Source organism: Lutra lutra, chromosome 13 (assembly GCF_902655055.1).
Source record: "Lutra lutra chromosome 13, mLutLut1.2, whole genome shotgun sequence".
Classification (NCBI taxonomy): Eukaryota; Metazoa; Chordata; class Mammalia; order Carnivora; family Mustelidae; genus Lutra; species Lutra lutra.
Window position 1 is genome coordinate 18482426 of NC_062290.1, and position 26989 is coordinate 18509414.

The 26989-nt window shown below is 41.3% G+C and overlaps 1 protein-coding gene across 1 annotated transcript in view; it reads right to left on the reverse strand.

Annotated features, from left to right (window-relative positions):
• Positions 1-26989, reverse strand: part of LOC125083152 (guanine nucleotide-binding protein subunit alpha-14) — a 189123-nt gene that overhangs the window by 73502 nt on the left and 88632 nt on the right. Inside the window, exon 2 of the mRNA XM_047699154.1 lies at positions 9992-10176. Coding sequence (XP_047555110.1) covers positions 9992-10176 — 185 coding nt within the window. The remainder of the gene's footprint in view (positions 1-9991; positions 10177-26989) is intronic.

The following is a 26989-nucleotide window of genomic DNA, read 5'->3' on the forward strand; positions in this document are numbered from 1 at the left end:
TGGAGGTTCCTCAAAAAATTAAAAATAGAATTACCATATGATCCATTATTTCCACGACTGGCTATCTGCCCAAAGAAAACAAAACACTAATTGGAAAAGATACATGCATCCCTAGGTTTATTGCAGCATCATTTACAATAGCCAAGATATGGAAGCAACTCCAGTGTCCACTGATAAGTAAATTACAAATAAGATGTGGTACCTGTACACACACACACACACACACATGCCACAGAATATTAAAAAGCATAAGATCTTGCCACTTGCAACAACATGGATGGACCAACAGAGTATAATCCTAAACGAAATAAGTCTTTCAGCAAAAGACAAATACCTTAGGATTTTTCTCTTACGTGGAATTTAAGGAACAAAGAAAAAGAGACAGGAAAACAGACTCAAATACAGAGAATGGTGACTGCCAGAGGGAGGCAGGTGGGGGTGTGTGTGAAATACATAAAAGGGATTAAGAGTACACTCACCTTGAGGAGCACTGAGTAATGTACAGAATCACTGAGACATTATGCTATAAATCTGAAACTAACTTAACACTGTAATGTTAGCTACAATTCAATAAAAATAATTGTACTTTGATGTAGAGTCTTATTAACTGGGAAGTTAATAAAGTAATAACTTCTTTTTAATTTTGATGAAAGAATAACATGTTCAAAACGTTGTAGAATATGATTTTTTGCTTTTGAAGAGTGGTTGCCCATAGACTTACATTTTCTATTATCACCAGGGGCCCAAATTACCCTGAGCTGAGAAAAGAAATAAAAACACTGAGCGCTTTGGTGATCTGCCCAAGGCTATTAAGGATGTAAATGACAGGCGGGGCAGGCATTCAATTTTATGTCGGCTATTATCTTATTCCAGTACACCAGGAGCTAATTTGACCTTGGGAAGAAAGACTTTCCTGTTGGGGGTAATTATTTACATTGTTAGAGCTCTACACATCAACTGATTAAAATCGTGATGATCATGAAGATGATAAACCCCCAGCCTTCACGCAACTCAACAGGAAGACAAGCCATGTCAACACAAAGCAGAGGTACAACGGGAGGGGGCAGGAGTTCAGGGCCCTGGGGAGGCGGGATGGTCACTGCTCAACCACAAAGGTCTCCCACAGGTGCCATCATTCAACTGCTTCCCTTGCTCTCAGTATAAAAGGGAGGGAACTCAGAGGCATCCAAAGTACAACCGGCATCATCTTCCACCTTTTTGCAACCAACTACACTTCAATTATCTAAGTGATTAAAAAAATCAAAAGTTGGTTTTTCTAGATTTTCAAAAAGTCATCTTTCTACCTTTAGTAAATTATACACTCAACATACAAAAGTGATTTCCTAACCGGATCCTGTAAATGGCCAAGTTAAACACACCTGTATCTTTACCTCTAATTACAATTCGAAAGGGCTGAAATATTTTAAGGTTTGATTGAGGCAAAATACAAAGTAACAAGAATGAGGAGAAGCTACTTTAGAATACTGGAGATCATTTTTAATTAAACCCAACAGTTTTGGGTGTTAGAAATCAAGATAAGTGTATGACTTATCTTGTTCAATGTCTCAAAGCTCCCTGAAAATATCTGAGCTTCCAAAGGAAGTGTCAATGGCAAAGAAAAAAAAAAAGGCGCCAACTGTCCCAGCTTCTAACAAACATGAATTTTACTCTAAAGGTAGGTTTATTTGTAAACACATCTATGCGCCTGCGTGTACACACACAACCTATTAATAATTTGTTTCCGATGGAGTCATTACTGTATCCCATTTGAGTTCTCCCCACCGCCAATAAAAGCTTTTACTACAGACAGGATGCTTTCTAGAATATTTTGGCTAGGATAATAGTGCAGAGTTTATCAAGTTAGTGAGAGCACCTATGTCTAAATTCAAAATACTGGAAGAACATGTGACTCCCTTGGCAGGGCTCCAGTAGAAACCCAGGGGGTAATTTATGTTTTGTCACATGTTTGTGGTACTCCCTCCTTAGTGAGGTGATGGGTTGTTCAGAGAAGGCAGGTCTGAGAGGAGTGCAGGTTCTTCATACCTGTCACCTCTCTACCATCCGAAAATGGGGACACGGCTCTGCCAAGAACAGCAACTGTGAAGGACTTGAGATCTAACAAGATTTAGCAGCACTGAGGATCATTCTAGCTTTTATTAAAGAGTCTGAGTCATGACAGTGTTTGAACATCACATGTTCACCTTTAGATTTTAGGATAACGACAAAGTTGGATGGAATTCAAAAGACTCTAGGCAAATATTTCACATATGTTGGGTGGATGGAGAGAGGTTCAAAGAGATGGATGGTCACATTGGTTTCTGGACTGTGGATTGTTTTTAACTTCATAAGATTTCCCCTTCTGGCCAGTTTAAAAAAAAAAAAACAAAACATTTCTTTGGGGGTGCCTTGGTGGCTCAGTGGGTTAAAGCCTCTGCCTTCGGCTCAGGTCATGATCCCAGGGTCCTGGGATCAAGCCCCACATCAGGCTCTGTGCTCCACGGGGAGCCTGCTTCCTCCTCTTTCTCTGCCTGTCTCTGCCTACTTGTGATCTCTGTCAAATAAATAAAGAAAATATTTAAAAACAAAACAAAACAAAAAAACATTTCTTTGGATGTGCGAAGTTCATACTCAGCCTTGAGGTAGGGGAAGAAATGAGTATTTCAATGGTCAAACCAATCTCAATACTCCTCATTGGCCCCAAACCTTCCTCAACTTCCAACCCAGGCTGAATGGATAGTGGGGTTAGTTTTACCTGTGATGGTGATAAAGGAGAAACCCAGTTCTTTCTCCATCTTATTCTTTCCTGTTTTCCAAACTCTTATATTTCAAGCTCTGATTACAGCAATTTTCACAGTAAAGTCAACACTGATTAATCAGAGAACTATTGGCATAAATGGAAAAACTCCAGCTCAAGATTTTGGTGGAGAATTTCTTCTTGTTGTTATTGTGACACTAGCGAGAACTCCAAGTTCTTAGTAAGGAGAAAAATGTACCATGAGATTTTTAATATCCAATGGGACACAGAAAGAAAGAGAATGAATTTAACATTTGCCAGAGAACCAGCAACCCTGGGTTCCAGCCAAAGTCTGAACATTAGTCTCCCTGTTCCCAGAAGCTCATGCAGAAGCTGACTTTTCAAACTGGATGAGGAAGTGGGACTGAAAAATGTATTTAAACAGATGTTTTAAAAATTAGAAAATAAAAGGGTCTTAAAATACTTCAAGCTCTGAGAAACTCTTCTATAAAAAAAGTGGCAAAAGTTGACCATTTTCACTTAACTGGGCCTGATTTCCTCACAGGGGTCTTAATAGACCCATCTGGAATTCAGGCCTTTGTTTTCTGAAAATGAGGTTAAGGGGAATTGCTCCACACACACACACAGATATAAAATATTATCAAGCCTCCTTTTGGTGTTTAAAAAAAAAAAAAGTAATATCCTTGATCCTGCCCCGAAAATACTAGACTTCACTGCTTTAATGTGAAGTTGGCTATTTGATGTTTAAGTTGTATACCTGGTGAATTACCATCTCAACAAATAAAAGTATCTATTAACGATGAGTAAAAATATTTAACGACTTCATTTCCATGTAGGACATGTAAGGTATGTTGACTACAAACAGCCTCTATACCTTGAGCAGACGATCAACCTGACCTGCATCCCTGATTCTTTAACGGACCAACAAAGAAACGATCATTTCTGTGTAAACAACAGTAGGAAGAGGAGGAGGAGAAAGCACCATTGCCACAACTCCAGGGACTGAGATGGGATGAAGATGGGGCTCCTCCTTCTCTCCCGACCCCCACCCAATCCCTGGAAGCTCCGGGTCTGAGGCTGGCTGTGTGAGGCCCCTGTAAAACTCAAAGGTAACAGAGAGTCTTCCCTGAATCATATAGGTCGCCTTGGAGATGCTATCCTCACAAAAGTCATCAAGGCAGCCGATTCAGATGAACAAAGCAAACATCCCCAATGCCCGCCCTTCAGCTTACCCTTGGGTGGAGATGAATCAGGTCATTCCATGCAAAAGATTCCCAGAAGTCCCCTTCCCCATTATGGAAAGGTTGATAGGAAAGCAGAACCCAGACTGAACACTTCCAAATAATGTTAAGGTATTTCTATCAGTGCTTCTCAACCGTGGCCGCTTAATGAGAAGCACTGCAGAGGCTTCTAAAAGTTCTAAAAGTTCAGGCTACATTCCAAGAATATTTAGCATGGACTTTCTGCAGGTGGTACTGGGTGGGGGGGCGGCGGTGGGCAGCAGCAAAGCTTCCCAGGTGATTCCAGTGTGCAGCCAAAACTGAGAACGAAGGTCGGCAGCATCCTGGGGCCTGATACACCTAGCAGTCAGGAGAGGGAGATGTGGGCACCAAAACTCAAGACACAGGGGGCAACTGGTGACAAAGGCATCCTGTTACCCAAATGCAGGGCCTGCACGACTTCAAACAGAACTAGCAAATGTCCTGTGCATCAAATAAACACCCCCCCTTCCACACCCCCAACTCTACAATTCAGGCTCTTGAGAACTGTTTCTGGCAGGAAGGCCCAAGCCCATCCTCTCAAAGGTGCCTAGGAATTCAGCAAAAGCAACCAGTGGAAGACTCAGATGCTTTTTGCAGGAATTTCAGACTTCACACGTTCAGAAACGCTGAATCAGAAATGAGGTACTTGGCACAGAAAGGCAGGCAAAGTCATCTTAGTGCTTAATGATTAACTCTCCTTTTTAAAGATGTTTTTGCGAGGAGCCCTTGTAATGAGCTGTCCGTAATAACCCAGTGGGGTGAAGAGGTCTCCTAAGCAGGAGGGCAGGGAGAGAGCTGGAGTCAGCAGCCCAAGAGCCTGGAGACCTTTCTCATTTTTCCAGGGATCACTGACCATAGAACAAAAAGGCTTTTGAGAAGTCAGGCAGCGCTGTCCTTTGCCCGTGGGAAATGCACACTCTCCATCATCCACACAAATTCTGTGGAACCTTTAGAAGGATAAAAAGTATTTCCTTTACTGCAGGACAGGCCTAGAATGAGAATTTCCCAAGTTGGACAGGCTACAAACAGCAAAAAATATGAAGCTCTTCAGGCTTCAGTGAAATCATCACTAGTAAACATGAGTTATAAGCTGACTCCGTTTAGGAGCCCTGCCACTGAGCGATTGCTTTTGTAATATTTATTCAAGAAGTCATAAATTCTACCATGTGCTCATATGACACTCTTGAGAGACATTCATGAAAATTAAGCCTTATCAACACAGTGAGCAAACACATATGAATCATTCCTTAAACAAAACAAAACAGGAAAGGTATAAGAAAATAATCTTCCAGGCTATATATCTTAATTAGAAACAAACAAACAAACATATTTGTTAAAAACCAAATGCTAAACTAAATTTCTGATACATTTCCCTTCATAAGAAGCCTATCAAGGGGCGCCTGGATGGCTCAGTGGGTTAAAGTCTCTGCCTTCAGCTCAGGTTATGATCCTAGGGTCCTGGGATCGAGCCCTGCATCGTGCTCTCTGCTCAGCAGGGAGCCTGCTTCCTCCTCTCTCTCTCTGCCTGCTTCTCTGCCTACTTGTGATCTGTCAAATAAATAAATAAAATTTTCCAAAAAAAAAAAAAAAAAGAAGCCTACCAAGTCATAGGCAGAGATTTTTAACAACCTAGCTGAGCAATAAAATCACTACCATGTAAAATAAGACCCTCTAGGGGCACCTGGTGGCCCAGTTCATGGAGCCTTCAACTCAGGGTCCTAAGGTCAAGCCCCACACTAGGCACAGAACCTACTTAATAAATAAATACACCCTAATCACTTAGTTCTCTTCTACATACTTCCAATAAAGTGTTCCCACCTCTGAAAAATACAAGATAATGGAATTAAATAGTAATAAGCAAGGAAAAGATGGACTATAAAACTACTTAAGGTTCTATTTCTCTCCCTCCTAACTAATCATTTGTTTCAAGTCATGCAATACTCGGTAAAGAACACATGTATCAAGCATCCTACACTCATTACTTAATACATGAACATTAATCATTTTATTATCTTATGATCTAAGCAGGGTACTTTGTTACAGTTTCACCTTTGGAATCGGGACTACCCCCCAGAACAAATTATTTGGCAAACAATAGGGAAGGAATGGATGACAAAGACCTAAACAAGTAATAGAAGAAACAATAAGTCCATTTTTAGGTTTTGAACTTGGCCCAATAATAACCTTGTATTTCTGGAGTGTCATTTCATGTGTCCTGCACTTTCTTTTGCCCGTGTTGGCTTAGGAAGGAGACAGAACATGTGTTGTCTGCATTTAACCTTTGGGGAAACGGAAGACTAGGGAGGTTGCATGGCTTCCCCAAGGACTCGGGTGGGCAACCACAGCCTGTGGATAAAATCCACTCGTCGCCTGTTTTTGTACGGCTCACGAGTTAGGAATAGCATTTACATTTTGCAAATAGTTTCCAAGGGAGCCCACCCATTTGTTGACACCTCTCCTACGGGTGATTTTGCACTACGACAGAGCAGAAAAGAGAGTCTATGGCCCTGAAAGCCAGAAACATTTATTCTCTGGTCCTTTACAGAAAAAGATTGCTGACTCTTGCCCAAGGCCTACAGGGGAACCATGAACAGAGCCCAGATTTTTAGAAACCCAACCAGTATTCTTTCTACTCAATCTTGTGCCTCTCCGTAAGCCTATGGTTCATCCCAGGCATTTTTGTGAGGGCTAAGAAGAAGTTTATGAAGCATAAATGTTGGTACTTGGAATAGAAAGAATGAAGGCATTGAGAAGGGAGCCAGATACAGCAAATGAGGAGGAGACAGGAGAGGAATTTGACCCCAGCATAGACCGTATCCAGAATCTCACCTGATTTACATGATTTAAATGATGAGATTTGGAAAATTGTGAGTTGAGATTTCAATTAGATTTGAGACTTACAGTTCATGCTGGAATGGGACAAATAAATTTTGCATGTGGAATTAACATGCATTGGGGGGGCAGAGGGCAGACTGCCCTGGGTTGAATAATGTCCCCCTAAAATTCATCCCACCCCCATACCTCAGAAAGTAACTTTATTTGGAAATAGTGTCTTCATAGGTATAATCAAGTTCTGATGAGGTCATCTTTGGGATGAGGGTGGGCTCTAATCCAATGATGGGTGTCCTTATAAAAAGAGGGAAATTTGGACACAAAGAGGAGAATGCCATAAGAAGAGAGTCACACAGGAACTCTGCGTGAGGACAGGGTGACATGTTTACAAGCCAATGGGCTCCAAGGATATCTAACATCACCAGAAGCTAGGAGAGAAGCACAACAGAGGCTCCCTCAGAGCCTCCAAGTGGAATCCGTCAACCTTGACTTCAGGCTTCTAGCCTCCAGAACCATGAAAGAGTGTAAATCTTTATATTACCGTATTTATTGAAATAATCTGCAAGTGAACGGACCTACGCAATTCAAACCCATGGTGTTCAAGGGTCAACTGTGTAAGTGATTAAAAAAGAATTATACAATTTTTAAAAGATTTATTTATCTGAGAGACAGAGAGACAGAGAGAGCAAAGAAGCAGTGGGAGGGGCAGAGGGAGAGGAAAAAGGAGAAAGAGAATCTCAAGCAGATTCCCTGCTGAATGCTGAGCCCAACACAGGGATCCTTCTCAAGATCCTGAGATTCTGACCTGAGCGGAAACCAGGAGTGGGTTACTCAATCAAAGGAGTTCACCCATGTGCCCCAGAATTGCACACTTTCAACCAGATACAAGACATGTATCAAAACCAACATACCACGGACCCACTACAGTCACTTCTAGAATCTCCCAATGGTTCAGTATGCATCTCTCACATTGCTTGGCACCAGATATACTGAAGGTTAATTCTCCAACCCAACCCCATACACACACATTTTTCAGCATAACATTTTTGAAGGTTGAAGCAAGATACATTCCTTCATTTCTTCAAAAGTGTAAGGAAATGGTGGTAAAGACATGAGGTTGCAGACACAATAGAAAGGTAAGTCAAAAATTAGGTGCATACAATGTCCCTGTGTAATTCAGTCACTGAATAAAAAACTTAGATTGACTACTTTACAACTCTTTGTAGACCATATATAAAATACAGATTAATACAGTTGCTACAAGTTCATGAGAAAGTTGTCCTTGGGGTCCACACTAAAGCCCATGCAATGCTGACATTTTAGCAGCTAAATTCTTTTTAGTAGACCCACAAGAGACTCATCTGAGACAGAATTTTCCTATTTATCATGAGGTCTTGTTGTATCATGGTATCAATTACTTTAAATGAACTATTCCTAGAGATACCACCTCACACCAGTCAGAATGGCTAAAATTAACAAGTCAGGAAATGACAGATGCTGGTGAGGATGCGGAGAATGGGGACCCCTCCTACACTGTTGGTGGGAATGCAAGCTGGTGCAGCCACTTGGAAAACAGTATGGAGGTTCCTCAAAAAGTTGAAAATAGAGCTACCCTATGACCCAGCAATCACACTATTGGGTATTTACCCTAAAGATACAAATATAGTGATCCGAAGGGGCACATACACCTGAATGTTTATAGCAGCAATGTCCACCATAGCCAAACTATGGAAGGAGCCTAGATGTCCATCAACAGATGAATGGATAAAGAAGATGTGGTATATATATATACAATGGAATACTATGCAGTCATCAAAAGAAATGAAATCTTACCATTTGCAATGATGTGGATGGAACTAGAAGGTATTATGCTGAGCGAAATAAGTCAATCAGAGAAAGACAATTATCATATGATCTCCCTGATATGAAGAATTTGAGAGGCAACATGGGGGGTTTGGGGGATAGGGAAGGAAAAAGTAAAACAAGATGGGATCGGGAGGGAGACAAGCCATAAGAGACTCTTAATCTCACAAAACAAACTGAGGGTTGCTGGGGGGGAGGGGGGAGGGAGAGGGTGGCTGGGTTATGGACATTGGGGAGAGTATGTGCTACGGTGAGTACTGTGAAGTGTGTAAACCTGGCGATTCACAGACCTGTACCCCTGGGGCTAATAATACATTGTATGTTAATAAAAAATTAAAAATAAAAAAAATAAAGAAAAAATTAAAAAAAAAAAACCATTCCTGGTCTAGATTTTAAATGAACTTAGTATTTTCCAATGGATTTGCCTTCCAATATACCATATAAAATTGTATTTGCCTCCTCCTCCCACATTCTCATTTCATTATTTTCTTATGTTTTGAAACAAAATTGTATTTTTTAAAAGATTTTATTTATTTACTTGAGAGAGAGCAAACAAGAGAGAGAACACAAGATGGCGGGGGTGGGGCAGAGGGAAAGGGAAAAGCAGACTCCCCGCTGAGCAGAGAGCCCAATGCAGGACTTGATCCCAGGACCCCAAGATCATGACCTGAGCCAAAGGCAGACTCTTAACCTACTGAGCAACCCAGGTGCCCCTGAAACATAACTGTATTTTAAATAACCAGTAGCGATAACAAAGTAAATACCAGCTTGATACTAGTACTTTATGAGAGTCTGGTGCCAGTTGAGACATAAGCATCATGCTTCTAAACCATCGTTTAGCTCCAAAAATAAAGAAAGAAAACCCCACCGACAGCTCTGAGTGGTGTGCAGGGCATTTACGACACTATTTCCTAAGACTGGGCATTCAGGAAAAGCCCAAGATCTCCACTGCGCCAATGGAGAAATTCACGGGGTATCTTAGCTGTACAAGTAAATGTGTATGTATTCCTTCTCTCAGTACCTAAAAAAAAGGAATCTAAATGGATGCGTTTCTGGAAGCCAGTGCGCTAGGGACCACCACAATACCCTCATTCTGGAACTCCAGCAGAAGACAGACCACGGAGTTGAAGTTTACCACACTTTTCTGGAGCTGGAGCTCCATGGGGTTCTAGGTTTCTGACCAAAGCACCCTGACCATCCTTCCGTCCACAGCCACATGCCATCTAGAGGAGGAAAGCATGCACCCGCAAGCAGGGCCAATGCCCCTGAGGTACTTTACCTTGTTCTGCTCACACACATACTGTATCCTCAGAGTGTCCATGGCTCTGATCATGGCTTGCATGGCGGTGAATATGTTTTGGTAAACCAGCTTCGTGAACCCCTTTCTATCTTCATCACTGTAACCGGACCCATGGATGATTCTCATTTGCTTGATAAAGGTGCTTTTGCCACTTTCACCAGTTCCTGGTAAGACAACACAAGGGGGAAAACACAGTCAGTGGTCTTTGAAAGGAGCACGCTGAAAAAGAAAGACCCTCCTGGCCATGTTGGTCTATATTATGAAGACTAGGTTGATTGGGTGAACATGAACTTGGAAAGGGCCTGCCAGTAGTATAGTAGTAGTATCCTAGACACCAGGCAGAGGGGTCCCTATCTTCTACCCTGTGCTTTAGAAGGCCTGATGTATCTCTCACTCTCCCTCTCTTATTCTAACACACACACATGCGCGCACACACACACACAATTTACTACAGGTACATGAGTGTCTCTGTGCCTTGGAGTAATTCTAACCATCATCTCTTGTAACTAACACCGTCTTGGCCCCAGGGAACTGCTTCCCCACATCCCTTGTCCCGAGCTCCTTCTGACCATAGGCAAACTATGTCCAAATGTTTGAGGGTTTCATCACTGCCAGTACAGCAATGGCGGTGATGGAGGCTGCCTCAGAGCTCAGGGAGCATTTGAGCAAGAGACAGAAGTCTGATTCACCTGCTCATTCCCGTCTTTCAGATACATGAACACAAATGATCCTTGCACAGTCAATCACCATCCCCAGTTTTGCCAACTGTCTGTATTCTTGTTCCTCCTCTCATTTCACTTTGTAGTTCAGGAGCAACTCCAAAGTCACAATCCCTGCACATGGCACCTGAGGAACAGTTTACACATCAAACCATTCCTACTACTCTAAATTGGTAGGGATGTCCAGATATGATGTGTGAAATATGATGCCAGGACTTCATGTTAGTATCAGACCAAGCTATTGCATGAAAAGACAATGAGAGTTGTAGTTTAATGAAAGAGATTGATATGATACAACTGAAATATTTTCTAACATTTTCTGTGACAATTTATTGTACCTAAAATGAATATAATGCTACATGTCAATTATATCTCAATTAAAAAAGATAATTTATTGTACGAGATCCCATTACCATGTTTGCTTTCTCACTCCTCCTGCAAACTCACAACCACAAGTTATGTTCTATTTGGGGTCCATTTTCGAATCTCAATATTGCTTTAAGGATTTTGTAACAATTCAGGTTGGTGTGCCCCAAGAAGGGGCAAATTCCAGATTGAAATTAATGACAACCTAACTCACAACTAAAATGATTTGAGACAAATTCTAGCTTTGAATAGATGAGTTGTACAATAGTCAATATATTTAACAAAGCTACTGCCAAAAAGTTGTCTCAGTATTTCTGTAAAAAGAACACAACTTACATGAATATCTTAATTAAAATATACTTGCTGATTTTTCTATAAGGGCAGCAAAAAATTGTGGAATAGAAAATGGTTAATTAGGGACACCTGGGTGGCTCAGTGGGTTAAGCTGCTGCCTTCGGCTCAGGTCATGATCCCAGGGTCCTGGGATCGAGTGAGTCCCGCATGGGGCTCCTTGCTCGGCAGGGAACCTGCTTCTCTTGCTGCCTCTGCCTGCTTGTGTGTACTTGCTTGCTCTCTCTCTCTGGCAAATAAATAAAATCTTTAAAAAAGAAAATGGTTAATTAAAAAATCTTTACTATTCACCCATATCTCATTGACCCCACAGAATACCCAGACAGTGCAATGATAGATAAATTCAATAATCTCTGATACTTCGCTAACCCTGAGTCACATAAAAACCATAGTTGTACACATCTTTTTTGACATTTTAGTTATGAAGACATGTTCATCATGGTAAGAGGATAGAACATATTGATAGCAGTTCGTTAACTTGATTATAATCTGTAACTATCTGAACTTATAGGATGTGGGTCTCTGTGTGGACTCTACAGGGGCCTTGCGAACATCAGGATATAGGGCCCATCACAAGAGCCCTGAGAAGCACTTAGGAGACTTGCTCAATTTCTCCACATGGATAGTTGAGATACACCTGTTTGTGTTTGATAAGAATTTTCCTTACAAGAAAAATGTTCCTTTAGATTTTAACCTTTTCAAAACACAAACCTGCTTTTCTATCTCCCCAACCTCACTCAGAAACCTCAACAGCTACCCTCCCAGCCTGCTCAGGAAGAAAGACAAACCTCCTCACTATGGCCACCATAGCCGTGCGGTCTGCCCCCTCGGTCTGCACCGGCCTCCTCTCACATGGGCTTCCTTCCATCCTCTGCTTTCTGGCACACTGGATCTTGCAGAGCTTCCCTTCTCACCGCTTTGGCTCATGCTCTGCATGTTCCTGGAATGGTCTTCCTTTGTCCCGCTCACCTTGGCTCTTGGCCTGGCCTCCCTCATGAAGTCAGGTTCCCCAACTGGAAGTTCTCATGGTACCAGTTGTAGCACATGTTCTGGCTGCACTTTTGCCCATTAAAATCATTCTCCACTTGGCACGCATCTTCCCTGCCAGCCCCTGAGCTCCATAACGGGAGAGGGCGGCCATGTTTGTTTTTACTCACACTGTCTCCCCTTGTGCCAGGATAATGTCTGACAATGGGCACATGCTTAATAAACTTTTAAATTACTTTAAACTGTGGTAAAATAGACATATGATTCACCATCTTCATCATTTTTAAGTGTTCAGATCCTAAGTGTTAGTACATTATAGAGATTATACATTGTATAATCTCCAGAATTCTTCCTCTTGCACATGCATTAAACAACTCCCCCTGACTCCCTGCTCCAGCTCCTGGGGACCACCATTCTACTTTCTGTCTCTATGCATGTGACTACTTTAGATACCTCATAAAAGCAGGGTCACATCAGTATCTGTCTTTTCGTGTCTGACTTATTTCACTTAGCACAATGTCCTCAAGGTTTGTTCAAGATGTTGCATGTGACTAGATTTCCTTCCTCTTAAAGACCTGAATAATATAGCAGTATTTTTTGAATATATAATAGTAATTAAGAATATACCCAATCTCAATTACCTCGATACTACAGGTATGGGCCACAGGGTAGGTTATCCTCTCTCAACCTGAGCTCTGTGAGTGGCATGACTTCAACCACAGCAGGAACCTCCACAAAAAGTGGCCAAGCAGGAGGCTTACCCTGATTCTCTGTGACCCTTTCTGGGTTACTCCTCTTTCCCAATATTGGCAACTATTTGGGTAGTCACTGTGTGGCTGCTATTTTATACAAACGAAGTCCTATCTTCTCGCAACCAGCCTGCGAGGTTTGTACCATCACCTTTGTTTTACAGATAAACAAACAAACAAACAAACAAACCTGGGGATCACCAGGTCGATTTCCATCGACAGATGAATGGATAAAGAAGATGTGATACACACACACACACACACACACACACACACACACACACACACACAGGAATATTACTCAGCCAACAAAAAGAATGAAATCTTGCCATTTGCAATGATGTGGATAGAACTAGAAGGTATTATGCTAAGTAAAATAAGAGAAAGACAAAGACCATATGATTTCACTTTTATGTGGAATTTAAGAAACAAAACAGATGAACACAGGGGAAGGGAAGGAAAAATAAAATAAGATGAAAATTGAGAGGGAAGCAAACCGTAAGAGATGTCTAACTCTAGGAAACAAACTGAAGGCTGCTGGAAGGGAGGTAGGTGGGAGGAAGGGCTAATTGGGTGATGGACATTAAGGAGGACACTTGATGTAATGACACTGAGAGTTATAAGCAACTGATCAATCACTAAATTCTACCTCTGAAGCTAAAAAAAGGAAGGAAGGAAGGAAGGAGGAGAGAAGGAAGGAGAGGAGAGAGAAAAGGAGAGAAAGAAAGGAAGAAAAAATGAAAGAAAAAGAAAAGGAAACTTTGGGCTCCAATTAGTTAAGTGGTCTCTGCAAAACCATACCATTAGCAAGAGAAAGACAGGGCTTTATTTGATCAGACTAATGACAGACTCTTGTCAGGGAAAAAAGTCAGGGTCATTACCAATACGACTCAGCTCTACTGGTCTAAGGAAGACAACTGTGAGGTTCACAGCCACACACTGAACCCAAGCCCCAGCAGAGCCACCATCTTGCAAACACACGCTGCCAGGCTCAAGGAGAACCTTCCGATAAGTGAATGTTCTCACAAGCAGCCTCATTGCTACCTCACTTCACCTCCAGAGGCAGAAAAGGTGGGTGCTGTCTTCCTACGTCAGAGATGGGGGAACTGGCTGTGAGTCAGCAAACAAGGTGAGGTTGGGGCCAATGGAGAGCTTGGGGCTAGAAGACAGGCTGCTGATGCCTCAGCCTTCAGGTTCACCAAAAGCATCACCTCCCCTGAAGGAACTGTTTTCCCTTCCATCCCCTCAACAGTCAGGCCAGGCTCCTTAGAGCTCTCTAAGCGCATGGGACACCCTGGTGCCATCCCATAATTTCTTATTTGCAGATCTCTCACTGCTGAGTCCAGCAAGGGTAAAGCTTAAGAGTCACACATTTGGGTACCATGAATATTGCCTGCGACATAGTTAGCTGCCCGTCAACGGATGGCGAAATGCAGATATGAATGGAACAAATGTGAGAAACCAGTTTCTTTTAGAGGTCTTGTATCATGGTCAATCACATAAATACAAAATATGAATTGTCTAGAGGACTGCAGTGACGTCAGGTGCCCCTGAAGCTACCATTTCATGACGGCTCTTGGCTGCCCAAATCACATACAATAACGTGAGGACCTATGGGGACTGTATACTGGCTAAACTTGGTCCCAAGTCCCAGATTACATTACATCTCTGCTCTTACAGGATCCTGGGGTCCCTGAATCTCCTTTTGTCTATAACACTGCCATGCATTCTTCTGTTCCATGCCAGCAGGGTTGACCCATGGTCCAGTGCTCCCTTATCCCAAGCAAATACTAATCCTTCTGCATTTTTAGACACATGAAGCTGACGTCAAAGGAGAAATTATGTAACTATCTCAAGACAAGCTGTGATTTTGGCCCTGAGACCAGAAAGATGACTCAAGACTCAGCCCAAAGTTCTACCAAGGTAGAGAACCTTTTTAGTTATAAAAGACATTCACCTACAAGAGCTTACAGCCAACCCCATCACCAGCCTCAAACATAGAGACAGTTTTTAAAAGTCATTGATTTTTCCTTTTGGACAGGGAACATTTCAAAAAGAAAATGTTAAAAATGATTTTAAATGTTCATTTTAAAAAGATATAAACTTATGTGATAAATACCAGTATTTTTAAATACCAGGATTTTTAAATATTCTTCAGTTCTATATTGCGGTTATTTGGAAAATAAGAAACCAAACATGGAGCAAGAAAGGCCAGGTTAAAGGCAAAAAGAGAGGCTGAAAGACATGTCCCACTGGCGGCTGAGGTCCAGAGAACAGAGTCTCAGGGTGGCAGGTCCACAGCCTCTCACGTAAGCCACAACCCAACCCAGCTAGAACCTTCTTTGTCCAAAAGGGAAAATGAAAATTAGAGAGATTACATCGTTTATTTAATCTTTGCCCAAGGTCGCTCAGCTTGGAAGTGTTGGGTCTTGGGTCTAAATTCAGGTCTGTGTTGGTATGTGTCTTTCCCATGATAACACCATGTGCTAGTTTTACACTGAGCGTTTCTCCAAATAAATGGTCAAGTCCCACCCTCATATCGTTTTAAGCACAGTCTTGGTCTGGTACTGACACTGCAACACTTGGGGCTTTATCTCGAATCCTTCAGAGCTCTGCTCTAAGTGAGATGTTTCCAGCAGCTGATGAGGGCCACAGAGGGGAGAGAGGTGGGGGTTCTCTGTGACAGCTGGGACTGGGACCAACCAGAGAAACCAAGAACCAAGGAACCAAGAAACTCAAGCCAAGGATCTGAGCTGACTTTCCTCATTTGTTCTCAGCAGAAACTCAACACTTATACACGGAGTGCAATTGTTCGTTCTGTTCAAGTAAACAATCTAAAGGATATGATTTTTAGAATGAAAATTACTGGTGACCGGAGGATTAGGTGACTTAGCTTTTACCTCCCATTTAATCGCGTTTTAGGTTTTGGGTCTGAAGCTTTGTTTCTTGCGTCTTCATGAGGACTTTCTCTGGGGTTCCCCCACAAAATCACCATGCTACAGCAGATAGTGAGGACAACGGGAGCCCTCACCCTGAGTGCAGCTTTTTATTTTATAGGGAGGGGAAAGCCTTCAGTTGGAAGGTGAACTTTGGTGTCAGGCTAACAAGGGATTCAATGGGAAGTGACAAGGGAGAGTGGAAGAGGGGCAGAGGTCAGGGGAGCGGAGGAGACCATGGACTGGAAAGACTTTCACTTCTGGACCCAATGCTATTAAAACACCAGATGGGCAAAGGAATAAAACTAATTCTACTTATAGATTCTGTTCCAAATATTAATAAAGGAAATGGCTCTTTTCCCCATTTAGTTTTTACTTGTTTTCATATTTGGAGGGAAAAACAAAACCAAAAACAACCAACCATGGTTATAAGTACTTTTAAACTTGCATTATGTTTGAGGTCGCCATCATCCTACTACAAGTGTCCTCTGTAATGAAATCAGCGGGTTACGTCTCAGTAAGGCCCTGTGGCCAGTAATAGAATCCCCCCAGAGGTTCCAGGACCCATTCTCTCGTTCTCTGGCTCAAACTGTGCCTCAAGTAAGGCTCACATACTCCCCTGAGTCTCTCACTGTTAAGCTCTGCCTGGGCTCTCTGCCTTTCCCCAGCCCCTTAAATAGGAGTTATTTCCTTTCCCAGAATAGCCACTCAGAGTGGTTAAACTGAACAGACATAGCTTGCTACTGTAGCATGCTTGGCACACACCATATGCATTCATTCTATTTCATATAATTTATGTTCTATTTCAAGTTAAAACTCACCCCTATAGGCTTTTTGCTTTCTGTGGGTGAGGCAATATGTACCTTCGACCTTGCGAGGCTGCAGGCTATTCTACAAGACCCCTGCTGCTGGCATTTACTTCATCACAATCTCCCAAAAGCCCATCATCTGCATATCCATCTTGTGATTTTTTTTTAACCCATACTCTCATACCACCTATAGGATTTTTTTATTATTTAGAAGAAATTTTTACTCAAATAAGTTTGTTATGAAAGGAAACATGAATATTGTAAGTGAAAAACCAGTGCCATTTGCCATGATTAATCTAATTAAAAGTATTATAACAAAGTAAGCCTACAGCAATATTCCAACTAAAAACATCCTGCCTAGCAATGATCCAGGTATCACATTTTGGTAAATGATACACACCAATTATTATCTTCTTTATATGAAATTTGCTTTTTTACTTAAAGGAACCTCCCCCTCTTTTTCCTCTAGAGACTTCTAGAATCCTACCCATGAACCTCATCCAAATGCAAAAACAAAAACAACCCCCACCTCCCCCCCCCAAAAAAACCCGAGGGTTAAAACTCATGTTACTGAAAAGGGGCCAACAAAATGCCTCAGCACTAAAATTCTAAACTCTGAGATTTGAGTAAGCAATGTGAGACTCAACTTTCAGCTTAATTTTAAATACAGAAAAGCTCATGGGGAAAAGAAAAAAAAGTTGCTTTTTAGGAGCCAAGAGGGAACAGAGGCCAAAGCAAAATAAATCCTTTGCAAGTGAAGACCAAGGACATCTGAACAGTAAGCCAATTGTTCTGGAGTTCACCTACAATCTTTTGTAAAGACAGCCTCCCCAGGAGCCAAAGCAAGGAGCTGATAAAGCCTTCTTAGATGGGCAGAGCCGTCTCCAATATTCTGGGATGTTTTCTGAAACCATCTGTAAGAAGCCATTGTTTTTTAGCTCAGCTTTACAGAAGATAAAAACAGAACAAAATAGAAATCAAAACATTTGAATGGAGACACAATTCTGGAGGTTGGTATAAATGGTCTGAGACCTACAGGCAGACGAGGGTGTGGACCTACAGAGGTGATGGGCAGGTGGACTCTGTAGGGTCTTACTGCCCTTATTTCTCTGCTCTCTCTGGAGCCTTAAACACAGCACGCAGTAGGAACCTAAGGAACCCATATTTCTAAAGGGTTATCTGTTGACTAAGACAAACAGGATGATCATGATTTTCAAAAAGCAATAGGAAGTAGGTTTGTCTGGCTAAGAGAAGGTTCAGGACCTGGATGGGTCTGTTGAGTAGACAAAGCCCCCCTCCCTGCGCCCCCCAAAAGGAGCAGGTGCCCTGCAGCTTACCCTTCCTGGTGAGGATACCAGGGACCCGGGGCCAGCCAGGCAGGGAGGCTCAGGTTCTATAGCATGGTTTTCTGGTAGTGGGATAGATGAGTTAAAAAATTCTTTACATAAAATTGTTAGGCAGGAGTAGCAAGGAGGGCTGCCCAGGGAGAGTGTCTCAACTTGGGGCTTTCTGGCTCCTATAACTCACAGCTGACCTTGGGAAGCAGCCACCCCACATAGTAGGAGTTTCTGCACCTGTGAGTGTTACAACCCTGGTGCTTGTTGTTCTCAAGATACCGATGGATGACGCATCTGGCTGACATTGGGGAACATTCCAAAGGATTTCTCACTGTGACATTGGAATGAATGTTTGTGTTCCACCAAAATTCATCTGTTGAAAACCTAATGCCCATGGTGATGGTCTTAAAGGGGCCTTTGGGAGGTGATTAGGTCATGAGGATAAAGCCCTCATGAATGGGATTCATGCCTTAATCAGAGAGACCCCAGAGAGCTCCCTCACCCCTTCCACCATATGAGGACATAAGGAGAAGTCTGGAACCTTGAACTGAGTGCTCACCAGAATCAGACCACGAGGATACCCTGATCTCTGACATGTTGCAAGGACCTAGGAATATCCATTTTAACCACCACTCCAGGAATTTTAACACACCCAGGCCACAAACACTTCAGAAAGCACTTTCTCAGGTCTTTTTCGAAGGCGCCATCCACTAACACAATCTACCTGGGACAGGAATGCTCAAGATTTTATACCCTATTTGATTTACTTGGTGGGTTTTTATACCAAACTGCAATTTAATTTCTGCATAAATAAAATATCCCCACGGGAGCTTTGTTTTTCAATTTCTAGAGGGAAAACACTTTTAGCGTGCCATAAAGATGCACTTATTCAAGTCAATCCTGTCTCCTTCGGCCCAGCCCCCATGTCACCATCGCAACCATGTCACCTTCTCCAGCTTCTGTGCTTGCAAACAGAGGAGGTGCTAGTTTTCACCATAAAAGGAGAAGCAACAATGTTCCACGAATAGAGAACTGGAAACAACTAAAGACAGGGTTCATGGCCGCACTCTCAACAGAAGAGGGGAATACAGAGCTTTTGAAACAAAAAGGGGAAGCTGCAAGAAATTAAGCGAGGAGTTTCAGTAAACAATTTGAGATTTTAAAAAGTGACAATGAAACAATGGGGGAATTCAAAGATGCCTTGTATTTTATAGTCTTTCTGTTTCACATTAACCTGCAAAATCATCTTTATTGACTCAACAAGAAGAGCAGGATTCCTAACAATTCCAATGGTAATTCCTGCCATTTTCCATCATCTTTGATCCTCATTTTGTTGAAGAAGGTATTTAAGTTCAAACATGACTTCTGAGTTCTTATATCAAGGCAAAGCCAAAAGTCATGCTAACAATGTTAAGCACAAAGAATTTCTAAATAATTGTTCTTCTGATTTTTAAAAACCATGTACTTCTCACAGTTGTCATAAGTGTATTTCAAAGTTCAAGGAAATGGGACAAGGCTAATTTTTACTCTAAATTGAGTTATTTACCTACACGACCAAATTTCTCTAATTTGTTCTAAATGTGGTATTCTGGGCGCCTGGGTGGCTTAGTCATTAAACGTCTGCCTTTCACATACAAATGTCTAACAGACACATGAAAAAATGTTCATCATCATTAGCCATCAGGGAAGTTCAAATCAAAACCACATTGAGATACCACCTTACACCAGTTAGAACGGCCAAAATCAACAAGACAGTGAACAACGTGTGCTGGAGAGGATGTGGAGAAAGGGGAACCCTCTTACACTGCTGGTGGGAATGCAAGTTGGTGCAGCCACTTTGGAGAACAGTGTGAGGATTCCTCAAAAAGTTAAAAATAGAGCTTCCCTATGACCCTGCAATTGCACTACTGAGTATTTACCCCGAAGATACAGATGTAGTGAAAAGAAGGGCCATATGTACCCCAATGTTCATAGCAGCAATGGCCACAGTCACCAAACTGTGGAAAGAGCCAAGATGCCCTTCAACAGACGAATGGATAAAGAAGATATGGCCCATATATACAATGGAATATCATGCCTCCATCAGAAAGGATGAATACCCAACTTTTGTATCAACATGGACGGGACTGGAAGAGATTATGCTGAGTGAAATAAGTCAAGCAGAGAGAGTCAATTATCATAAGGTTTCACTTACTTGTGGAGCGTAAGGAATAAAATGGAGGACATGAGGAGATGGAGGGGAGAATTGAGTTGGGGGAAATCGGAGGGGGAGAGGAACCATGAGAGACTGTGGACTCTAAGAAACAAACAGGATTTTGGAGGGGAGGGGGTAGTGAGTTGGATGAGCCTGGTGGTGGGTATTAAGGAAAGCACATATTGCATGGAGCACTCAGTGTGGTACATAAACAATGAATTTTCGAACACTGGAAAAAAAGAAAAAGCATCTGCCTTCGGTTCAGGTCATGATTCCAGGGTCCTGGGATCGAGCCCCGCATCGGGCTCTCTGCTCATCGGGAAGCCTGCTTCTCCCTCTCCCACTTCCCCAGCCTGAATACCATCTTGCTGTCTGTCAAATAAATAAATAAAATCTTTTTTTAAAAAATGGTATTCTTTAAAAATGCGATAAAATTTGTTTGCCTTGGTATTAACTGCTTTATGTCAGGAAACAGTTGTCACTGATTACATGTCATTGATCTCTTGTAGGTAGTCCCATGATTCAGAGGTCTTCATTACTTACAAACATTATTACTGACCCTTCCATAAAGACTTACACAATTTCATTCTTTCTGTGGCAACAGGTCAAATGTGACACATTACATAGAATCCAGAAAAGTAACAGTTTACAGAAGTAACAGTATACAGAAGCTTAAGAATCAAACGCTCGTTAGTGACAAAATTCTCTTTTGGCAAAGGCCCTAAACACCAATTATTTTTCTCTAAAAATGGAAAACTATTCAAATAAACTCTATGGCTGACAGGTAAAATATTAGCAATTTCATTAGAAGTACAACTCATCTCACTTGGAAAGGAGGGTCACGGGATCGCTTTCTGCTCTATGATTCTGACTCATCATTGGTTTCCTTTCCAAAAAGACAAATTGTAAGCAACTTCATAAATAGTTTTAGAGTCTTCTACTGTTCACCACTCCTCCTGAAAAGTAACATTTTCCCCCTATTACAGAAACATTCACCAAGAAGTCATAACACCAGGGCATAGATAAGACTTTGGCCTCTCAACTTTTGAAAGAACAAGAGAATTTTTTTTTCCTTTTTCAAGTTTTTATTTCCATTCCAATTAATTAACATAGAGTGTAGTGTTAGTTTCCTGTGTAGAATTTAGTGATTAGACACTTTTTTTTTTTTTTTTTACAGTAGGCTCCATGCCCAGGGTGTAACCCAATGCAGGGTTTGGACCCTCCACACTGAGATCAAGACTTGAGCTGAGATCAAGAGTCAGAGGCATAATTGACTAAGCCATCCATGTGCTCCTGATTCAACACTTCTATACAATATCCAGTGCCTGGGGTGCCTGGGAGGCTCAGTCAGTTAAACGTCTACCTTGGGCTTAGGTCATGATCCCAGAGTCCTGGGATTGAGCCTCGCATCAGGTTCCCTGCTGGGCGGGAAGCCTGCTTCTCCCTCTCCCACTCCTCCTGCTTCTGTTCCCTTTCTCACTGTGTCTTTCTCTGTTAAATAAATAAATAAAATCTTAAAAAAAAAAAAAAAACCAACAACAACAATACCCAGTGCCCATCACAAGTGCACTCCCGAATCCCCATCACCCAGTGAACCCACCCTCCCACTAGGAAGTATCAATCTGTTCTCCATGATTAACAATCTGTTTTCTGGTTTGCCTTTCTTCCCCTACTGCAAGTTCATATGTTTGGTTTCTTAAATTCCACTTGTGAGTGAAATCATATAGTATTTGTCTATGAGGAATGACTGAACACTCAAACAGCTAACACTACCTTGAGACTCAAGTGAAAACTTGTTCTTGCACAAGTCACCATCGTCTAAAATCAAACTTTTGCGCATACTGAGAAAGAGGGGAAGGAGCACAGCAAAGACAAAAATTACTTAGAAGAAATAAAAGAGAATGGATTTAAAAGAAAATGGATTTAAAATCCATTGAGCCTTACTAAGAGCGGAAAAGGAGACAAGGTAACCATTTTGAAACACTAAAGCATCTTGCTAAAACACCAGCAACTCCCTGATCCACTCTTCTTTCCATCCCCTCCCAGCCCAAAGATACATTTAAATGAAAATACATTGTTATTTAAATGAAAGTGCAGTTACATGTAGGGTCACATTAAGAATGAAAACTATATATAGCAGCATTATTTGCAAAAGCCAAGATACAGAAGCAGCCCAGTGTCCATCAGTTGGTGAATGGATAAAGATGTGTATGCATGTACACATTTTGTATATATACATATACACATAATGGAATATTACTTAGCTATAAAAATGAATGAAATCTTGCCATTTGCAACACCATGGACGGAGCTAGAGAGTATAATGCTAAGTGAAATAAATCAGAGAAAGACAAACATCCTATGATTTCACTCATGTGGAAGTTAAGAAACAAAACAAATAAGCAAAGGGGAAAAATGCAAGAGAAATAGTCAAAGCAAGAAACGGACTCGAAATTATAGGGAACAAACTGATGGTTACTAGAGGGGTGGGGGGGATGGGTTACATAAGTGATGGGGATTCAGGAGTGCACCTGCTGTGATGAGCACAGGCTGTTATTTGGAACTGTTGAACTACTGTATTATACACCCAAATCTAATATAATGCTCTATGTTACCTGAAATTACGAAAGAAAACCTTGAGTAAATAAAAAATAAATTAAAAAACACAAGAATTCCAAAACTGTAGGGCTTTAAAAGTACAGTACACTACTACTATGTTGGATGAAAGAAAAAAAATTGTTCTCTTTTAGTCCTTCTCACCATTCTGGCAAAATATGGTATTAGTTTTACTCAGACTTAAGTAGACATGCAAAAAAGTATACAGTAGTGTCCAGCCCACCATGGTGATCAAAATATGTGAATTTACCTATGAAAGATCTAAGAACAAAAGGGTTAAGTCACAGCATTACATTGGCAAGGTCATCAACCACTTAAAACTCAGGCCACATCACTTTGCCTTCCTTCCTCTCTCTCCCGCAGCGGTCTGCTCACATGTCCAACTCGTCCTCATGCTGTGCCAGCATCACTTTTTCCATGAATCCCCAGAATTCCCAGGTAGAAATGCTCATTCTCTTCTTCCTGTTATAACTATCTGTTTACCTTCCACTACTGCTGCATTTATCACAATATGTGTATGTTTACATGTATTCAGTAGTCTGTAATTTCCCTTAGATCAGGAACTCTCCTACCTTTGGAGCCCAGGACCTCAGACAACATCTGCCATATAGAGTAGATACTCAATAATGGTCTGAAAATTTGAAGAGTTTTCTAGTATCCTGTTCCTTAACATTCCTCGTCTGATCACCACACAGTCTTGGAATCTTTCCTACCATTCAATTCAGAAGGACCTCTCCCAACATACATGAAACACCCCATCCTGCTGTAATTCTCCTCTCAAGCCCCAAATCAACAAACAAGTTTGTGCCCACTCAACTCCCAAGTTCTCATCAAACTATCTTTATTATTGCTTCATTCTCTGAAAAAAAATTTTTTTTCCTCTCTGGTGCACAACTGTGACCCAAGGAAGATCACAGTCCAATTCAGGGCGTGCTTAGAGTCATTTTGATCATTATTTTTGAGCACGTTTTCAGTACGTAGGCTAAGCACTAGTTCTAGGGCTATGACTCCATGAAAGCCGGGAAAGCCAACTCCTTGGTTTCCTTTCCTTTAGGCCAAGATCCCTCTGAGCCTCAGTTTCCCCAAAACTATTAGCTCCTGAATGGTTAAGAGCAAACATTAAGGTAATAATTTTTCAATGTGTGTCTTACTAATACCCAAAAAAGTTACTTAAATATGTATATACTTAATTTCCAAGGGACAATCTAACGATTCATAACTAATAACAATCCCCAGCCCCACTCATCAAGCTCTGGATCGGGAAACAGGTTTTTAAAACTATCTAGACTTCTCTTTCCAGGGTGGATTAAAATGACCAGAATGACCATATCTTCTAGTTACCCAGGACCCTCCCTAGTTCATACTTGTCATCCTGAGGTAATTATTCATAGCATCCTTTTTATTCTCAAATGTGTCCTAGCTTGGACAATGAAGTATACGATCACCCTTAGCATAACTGTCATACTGAGACAACATGACAGCACCCTCTGCCGTTACAACTCTATTTCACTACTTAGCCCAAGGTAAGAAAATCCGTCACCAACCAGCTTTTCCTTTTCATAAACTTCCACTCTAACAGCAACAACAACAAAACCCAGCTTTCCAGTAAAACAAACTTGTTTCTCATATTGGAAGGATATACTTTTGGCCTTTGCTATAAAATCAGGTCAACAATGTTAACCAACTAGATGTCTTGTTACACAGTGGGAAAATGGATGCAAAAGAGGTCATTTCCACTCAACAAAATCCATATGTGAGATAGTGATTATCTCTATGAATTATATACATTTTTTCTATTAGTTATATCTGTTTCCAGTGACTTACTTATAGAGGAAAAGAAAAAAAAGCTTTCTACCAAAAACCAATTTGATGTCTCTTCCAAGGCTGTACTTAAACATAGGAAAGAAATTGTTACTCTCCATCAACACTAAGTTGCCTTTGCTGTGATAATAACAAGGCTTAATGCTCTAAGGTGAGGGGAAGCAATAAAGAATCATTTGGGGATTATTTTCATTTTACCCCAAGGATACAGACAAGCTCTTGAGGTCTTGATTTTGGAATGATGAAGGAGGCACTATGGCAAAATAACTATACCCAGGTGCTCATTTGGTTTTTTTTTTTTTTTTTTCCTGGAAATAAAGGTCCTATCTTCCTGAAATTCTAGATTTTTATTTATGTATTTATTTTTAAGAAGGCTCCATGCACAGCATGGAGCCCAATGCAAGACTTGAACTCATAACCCTGAGATCAGGACCCAAGCCAAGATTAGGGGTTGGATGCTCAACCAACTGAGCTACCCCCGTATCCTGGGAATTCTAGATTTTTAATGTACTAGTCAACTGTGTGACCTTAGACCAATTACTTAAACTGTCTGAAACTCGTTTTGTTCATTGGTTAATGAAGGAGAATAATACCATTTCTGTCATCATTGGTTCTAAGAATTAAAGTCACTTTAATTCTAGAAAACAACATTCATATATTAATTATTATGGTATGTGGTGCTAACCCTGGAAGGAGAAAGAGGATATAGATGGTTTAGAAGACTGAATGCATCTGCAGGACAAATTTAGAAACAAAAATCATACCCTTTCAGACCAGGATGTTGGTGGTATTGCTAATAATGGAGACATTAGGGAAGTAGTGCCTGTATTCATTTCCTAGGTTGCTATAACCAAGTACCACAGACTGGGTGACTTAGAACTATACAGATTTGTTCTTTCACAAAGGCTTCAGAGGGAGAATCTCTTCCTTGCTTCTCTCCTGGCTTCTGGTGGTTGCTGACAACCCTTGATGCTTCTTGGTCTGTGGCAGCTTAATTCCAATCTACGCCATTATCTTCACTTGGCCATCAGTCCTCTGGGTGTCTGTGTCCAAATTTCACTCATCTTATAAGGACATCAGTCATAATGGATTCAGAGACCACCCTAATCTGGTATGACTACATCTTGACTTGATTTCATCTGCCAAGACAGTATTTCCAAATAAACTCACATTCACAGATTCCAGATTCATCATGAATTGGGGGCACTCAGGGTCAACTCAGCTACCTGGTTGAGAAAGGTCAGCACAGACTCAATACCCCAAGAAACTTGATATAATCATTATTGGTAGAGTTTTACTGAAATTTAAAGGATATTAGGGGATTCCTCCACATTTTCTAAACATAGTCAACCTTTTATATTTCCAAGATGAAAGGGAAAAGGGCTTTTCATTGTTTCCACTTGTCTTAATTACCATTTGGACTATTGCTGGGATACTCAAGAATTTTCTCCTCACAGTTTTGCGCTGACACTTGTATTTTATGTATTTTATGTGAAACAACCTTCTTCACTAAATTTACTTTATTAGGAGTAAATGCGGGTGAGCAATTAAGTTTCAGCATCAATGTGGCAACATCACTTTAATTTCATCAGCAATAACCCCAGAAGTTAGATTCAGTGGTCCAATCCCCTTATTTGGCCAAACCATTATTCAACTTTTTAACTTTCTATTTCAAAGTCTTTTGATAAGGCATACATTCTCTAGCTGAACACAAACTCTCCCACATTCTATCCCTAGTCCCCACTGTCTTATACCAGGTCCCATCACACATTTATTGTACCTGCTGGAGCCCTGGAAGCCAGACTTTGCCAGCCCTGAAGTCCATTATCTCTTAGAACCCACGGTCCTGAAACTGGCCCTCCCCACCCCAGCTACACCCTTCACTTTACTCCATTTCACCCCAAATCCCCTCACTTGGCAATTATGGGGCTAACCATTTTTTCTTGTTATTCAGTTGTTTTGTAATTATTCTCAGTCCAGCTTTTTCTCCCCCACAACGAGATTAAAAATAGCTTTGTATTTTGTATCCTCCCACAGCACCTAGCCTAACAATCTGCACAGAACAGACATTCAAATGCATGCTGGCTAAAAA